The sequence below is a fragment of the Micropterus dolomieu genome, linkage group LG07, assembly GCF_021292245.1.
Source record: "Micropterus dolomieu isolate WLL.071019.BEF.003 ecotype Adirondacks linkage group LG07, ASM2129224v1, whole genome shotgun sequence".
NCBI lineage: Eukaryota > Metazoa > Chordata > Actinopteri > Centrarchiformes > Centrarchidae > Micropterus > Micropterus dolomieu.
The window spans coordinates 23,322,800-23,329,058 of NC_060156.1; the positions used below are offsets into that span (position 1 = coordinate 23,322,800).

Consider the following 6,259-nt stretch of genomic DNA (forward strand, 5'->3'; position numbering starts at 1 on the left):
AAAGAATTGCCGCTTGCAAGATGGCGGAAGGAGGGGTTTGATAAATAAGAAAGGAAAGGAAATCCCGGCTCCCAAAGTCTGCCCATCACTTCACACTGAGATACGTCTGTTGGCGCTTTCTCACACACCGCCATACACACACAAACACACACACACACCAAGCAGAAATAATGAAACTTTAATTCTTTGTTCATTTATTCATTCCTGCACAAAGAATCCAGCTCGTCATTCACATCTGAATTTAAAGAATTTGAAAATGCTGTGAAAATCCATTTTGATAAATAAATAAAAATGTACCAATTGAAATCTATCACTAGATGTAAAAACAAAACAACAGAACCCTATAAACTAGCACTGAAATGATTTTTCACTGAACAATACGTTTATTTACAGAAGGATAATGGACAGATTGACCCCAAAAAGTATTAATTTTGATTGATTAATTATTGTTTTTTATCAGATTTATCATCATTTTAGACATTTTTTGATTGAATCACTAAAATCTCTCTAAAGTGTTCTCTTAATGTTCAGTTGACAAATTCAAGAAGAAAGAAGCTCATATGCTCATTTAGGTTTCCTTCACTTATTTCAGTACACTCAGAGCATTAAGCTTGCCCTGGTTTTTGCCTGTAAGGCTAAAGACAGGCACTTAGTTTTGTGAGTTTCAAAAATATGATTGATAAAAGTTTTCCAGTCTGATGTGATCCTAACTTTGATGCCGGGGGTAATTTTGCAATGTGTCAAATTCTTCAACTGCTGGATGTCTTATTTTAAAATCAATATATTGTTTAGAAAAATACTTTTTCATCATCATACTAATGGATTTCTCAATCTGATTTCCTCCCACAGGCTCAACGCGAAAGATTAAATCTCTGCGTGACCCGTCTGCCAAAATGTCCAAATCCGACCCCCAAACGATGGCGACGATTACCATCACAGACTCTCCTGATGACATCGTGCTCAAGGTTCGCCGTGCCGTTACTGACTTCACCTCTGAGGTCACGTTTGACCCGGAGACGCGGCCAGGTGTTTCCAACCTGGTGACGATCCATGCTGCCATGGCAATGATCAGTGTGGAAGAAGCAGTGTCCCAGGCCAGAGGGTTGGACACAGGTGCCTATAAGAAGCTTGTAACTGAGGCTGTGATACAGAGATTGACTCCCATCAGGGAGGAGGTCAAGAGGCTAAGGTCGGATCGTGCCCACTTGGAGGGAGTGCTGGCCCTAGGGAACCGCAGGGCTCGGGAACTGGCTGCGCCGGTCCTCAGAGAGGTCCAACAGCGAGTTGGATTCTGCTGAGAGGCAGCTGGGCTGGAAAGTAAAGGCACAATTATACTGCAGGCTGTGCTCAGTACTTAACTGCTGCTGATATCAAATTTTATTCCAATGACTGTTTATATCTTTAGGATATTCAAGGATGTAACTCATTTCATAACAAAATGTGTTGAAAGCAACGTGGAAAAGACTCAACTGCAGTGTAATGTTTTGTTCAGACTGCAAACTGATTGGTGGACAACATATTGTTATTTTCTCCTCTGAGTTTGTCTCATTGGAATGAATTAATTTCATGCAGTTGTAGTTCTGAACACAGCCCAACAAGAATGAAAGATGTCACTTTTGTTTTTGTGCATGCACTACACACTCATTGGCTGTATGTGTTTCCCTAAATTCCAAAAGAAAAAAACATGTAAACAAATATTTGCAAGTAAGATTCAAAACATTCATTGGTGTTTTAACATGTGATTCAGACACTATTTCTCCCCTGAGCACTCAAACACAACAGTAAACAACACAGTTCATCAAAAGTGCTTTACAAAGCCGGCAGAAATGGAAGAAAGGACTGTGAACATACAAATAAAAGTACATATTCAAGAAATAAACCCTCCTACAGATATACAGAATACATCATTTGGTCTCAGACGAATGCAAGCAAAGATCATGTACTGGAAAGAGCTAGAGGAAAAATGCATTACACTCTAAGTATTGCCCTACAGAACACCGCAATGAAACACAGACATGTGACTGAAAACAATTATCAGGTGTAATAACTCAAGAAAATCTTGAGAAACACACAAAAGGTGAGTTACTCCTGCTTGCATACTGAAGATCACTGAGGAGCATCATCTTTTCCAGAATGACCAGGACAACGTGATTCTTTATTGCTTGCTCATTTTAGACAGTGCAGTACAGCATCGTTTACCGTTGAAGAATCAGTGTACGTCATGCACAACACGAAGCACAGTGGTGAAAAAGGCATCGATACGTAAGGGCTTCAGTAACCGTTCCATCTGCTGATCTTCAGTCTGCTGCAGGTCTCCTCTCTGCTGCTTCCACACACGTCATCACACCGCATGAGGAGTCCAAATGTAAAAAAACTTGAAATCAGAGTTAACGACTTGAAACTAAGCACTGATGGTGATAGGGTGTGGTGATTATAGTCATCAGGAACGCTGCTGCTGTTGTGTTGTCGTTTGCTTGTTTCACAGTTTTGTCTTTTTCTCTGTATTTAAAAAAAAGAATATATTATTTTGTATTTTTGCAGCTCAATAGTTTTTTTCTTTTATCTTAAAATATTTCATTAACATTGATTTAGTTGACATCTTGACACACACATTGGAACTGGTATGCACAACCTTACACTTCTACACTGTAAAACTTCTCTGTTGATTCACAGCCACACACACACACACTCTCGGTGCTCCTAAAGAAGATACTTGTGCGTGCCCACAATTCCACATTAACTGCTTACACATCCACACTTGTTTGAACTTATATATCTAATTTGAACACTTTGCTGTAGATTTTTGTTTACACGTAAACACTTGGAAATGATCACATCCACACTTTGCTTAAATAAAAAGATGTATGTATGTGACATGCACACATGATGTCATTCTCTCTGAGGACAAATAATAATGTTATATTATTTATACATAACTTTCCAATACACAGTATTCCCATTCTGATGAATTTATACAATATTTATATTAACAGATATATAATGACCCAGTGTCAGCAGTGACTTGAACATTTGGAATAGTATTTTTTACGTCTTGTGTCCTTTCTGTGTCCCTCTCTTTATTTTCGTTCTTGCGTTCCTATATTTCCTTGTTATTCCCCTTCTTTCATTTTTTCCTCTTTTTAGTTGTGCAATTCTTTCTCCCCTTTCTTTCTTTGTTTTTTCTCTTTGATTTGATCTCTCCTCTATAGTCTTCTTTCTTTGAGTCTCTCATCACGCATTCATTCTTTCTTCTCTTTACCTTGTCTTTCCTTCTTTCTCCTGTTCCTTTCTTTCTATTATTGTTATTGTACGCCCCCCCCCCCCCCCCTCCCCCCCTCTGTCTCATTTCTTCATCCTTTCATTCTTCCTTCCTTTATTGTACCCACTGGTCTTCTCCCCACAGTTTATCCTCCTGCTGTTTCTACTTTTGCAGTTTTAACCATCACACTTTCTCTAATTGAAAGTGCACTGCTCTAGTCCTATAATATTCCTGCAGGGACTCACACCACACACACACACACACACACACACACACAGACACACACACACTATGGAGCTGGACCCTGTGGTTTTTCCATCTCAGTGTTTACCTGGGAACAGAACGTATCCTTGCTTGGTTTATTTCCCTTTGGTCCTTTTTTTCTGTTGGCATAAGCAGCTGACAGAGTATAAATAAAAATATATAGAGTACATATACGCACAGCACCAGGCTGTAAATCACAGCGGCCTGTTAGGACCGCAGCATTATGACAAATACATGTTTCTGTGTAAAGTGGGACAGCAGTGATGTCGGTGTGGTGTAATAAGTAGTCTGTTTTAATATGAAAGCGACTCCATAACTCGACCGTTTTATGCGCAGAAGTAAAAACTTTAATAGAGTCGTAATAAATGTTACTTTTTAAAGAAATCGTGGTAAATGGAAATCGTGTCACATGGAAACAGCTACCCTACAGAACAAATAAAAGGTGTTTTTTTTTACTGATGTTGAACTTACAGTGAGTAATATTGGAAATGAAGCCGCTTAACCTTCAGACATTATATCCTGTTTACTGATGGACGTCTCGCTCTGTGCAGACACACGTGACCTTGACAGTATTATTACTAATTAATCAAATATCATTTCATTGTTTTATCGCGCTATCACGCAATTCATTTAATTTAGGGCAGAATGATACGCATACTAATTAATGTAAATTATGGTCTATAGCTACAGCATAGCCTATCATAAAAATGCGTGCGTGTGTTGGATATAAAAATAAGGGATTTATCGCACTTTATGGTATTTTTTGGATGTAATGTCTGTAGCCTGTTTATCCTGTAATGTGGGGCTTCAGCTGGGATAAATCTGTCTCTTCCTCATTGTTTTGGAGGATAACTGTGTCAATGTTTAGTGTAAAAATCACGTTTTTCATTTAACAGCGGCACATCCGAGGACCAAGTGTCATATAATATAACTTTATTTATTTATTTATTTAGGTAGCCTAGTTAGTTTTCGGTCGAAGCATTGGAATGTAATGTTTATCCGTACACACTGCTGCTGCCTGATATTTTTCTTGATGTAATTAACTCTAGTTTTATTGTAGTATTCTGACTTCACAAAAGAAGTGTGCTGAATGGACCTTTTAGAAAACATTAGTAATACCTAGCTAAACTTTGTCTTTTTCAAATATAATTTTCAGTAGAATGTTTACTCTTTTAGATCTCTCTCATGTCCCCACAAAAATCAAACGGCGATTTAACAGTAGGCTGATTTATTCTACGCATTACAGGGGATCACACACAATCAGACTATTTATTTCCTACTTTGATGTTGTGGTTTTTTTTGTCATTCGATTTACTTTTTAACTTTTCACCAACACTTAAGGGAAAGTGTCTTGGTATAACAACGCAGCTTCTTTGTCTGTCATGCATCCTGTCGCTCTGTGCTTAAAATGGTGAACTTGTGGTCATCGCAGTAGGAACATTAAATGCACAGTTTAACACCCGCACTGTTATCTTACACCTAAAACTGAGGGTCAGGTGAATTTAAGGATCCTTGCCCACAGGCCAATCTCACATCTTGTCAGTGTCTGCGCCTCCTGCAGTTGCTGTCCACACTATATTTAGTCCAGCGTGAGGAATCGCAGTCCTTGGCCCGCGGTGGAAGGTGCTGAAACAACCCGAGAGCTGCTGTCAGGTTGGACGCTTTTACTGCTCGCTGCTTGTTTCATCCCTGGGGTCAGGCGGGGTCAAACGCTTTCTTTTACTAATTGAATATTAACGTCAGGTGTGGCCGTTACCGCCCACCTTCCACGTGTCTGTCTGGTGGGATGAGATCAGAAAACAAAGGTTCCTCAGAGACATTTTTGAGTTTATGACTGTTTTGCATAAAGAGCCACAGTTTGGTAAAAACGGAAAACAAAACAAAACTGGCAAGAACAGCGCGTTGTATGAGTTATAATGTAAAAATGACTGCTAGATGAATTCAGCAAGTGTTTGAGAGAAAATATTTGAATGCATTGAACCTTATGAAAATGTCCCATGTAAACCTCACCTGATCAAACCTGATTTTTGTCTGATTTAGTTAAAGCAAGAGAGTCAGCCCGTCCTCTTGCTTTAGTTTTGGGTTAATGAGATGCCATCGGGGCTATAATTGGGATGTACACAGCAAACAGTTGGTTTTAGTTTTTACTGCTTGTATTTAACGAGATTCCTTCCACGGGGATTTAAACCCACCTCCTATAAGCCTACGCGCGCGCAGAATATTTACTGGTTTACTTTGCCAGAACTTTAGGCACAAGCATTTAGGCTACTCTACAAAATCATCCAACATTTCATACAAATAAGTAGACCTATCCACAGCTTGTTTTTATGTTAATTTAAGTCAAAACGACATTAATATGATATCAAACTCCAGATTCCTCACGGTTCAAATGTAGGGTATCCTACTCAATAATTTGTTTAAAGCTAAAGTAATCTTCCACAATCTTTTTTTATTAGGCTAAAGCGTCAGACAAGCCCAGAACATCTACTGCGTTGATCTCTATGCTGAATAATATCAGTTCAGTTAAACCCGTAGAAGCTGTTACTGATGAAATGTCACTTCGATATATTCTATAGCCTAATATTTCGTACGTAAAGTATTTCAATACGAATACTTTGCTGTTTCTATATGCTGCAGGCTGTATGTCAGTAAAATATCACGACAGTATTTTCGAAATATATATGTTTTTTGTTTGTTTTTTGTTTGTTTTTTTTTGGGGGGGGGGGGGGGGGGGGG

The 6,259-nt window shown here is 38.8% G+C and overlaps 1 protein-coding gene across 1 annotated transcript; it reads left to right on the top strand.

Annotated features, from left to right (window-relative positions):
- The first annotated feature begins 400 nt into the window (after window positions 1–400).
- LOC123974108 (tryptophan--tRNA ligase, mitochondrial-like) lies at window positions 401–2,880 on the top strand. Its single transcript, XM_046054546.1, has 2 exons — window positions 401–422; window positions 850–2,880. The coding sequence occupies exons 1-2, from the start codon at window positions 401–403 to the stop codon at window positions 1,296–1,298; spliced, it is 471 nt and encodes a 156-aa protein (XP_045910502.1). The 3' UTR covers window positions 1,299–2,880.
- Window positions 2,881–6,259: the final 3,379 nt, after the last annotated feature.

Excerpts from the sequence above, each read along its gene's own strand:
- LOC123974108 (XM_046054546.1), top strand. The coding sequence starts at position 401 with ATGGACAGATTGACCCCAAAAA. Across the intron at positions 423-849 it reads GGACAGATTGACCCCAAAAA|GCTCAACGCGAAAGATTAAA; the intron begins GTATTAATTTTG and ends TTCCTCCCACAG.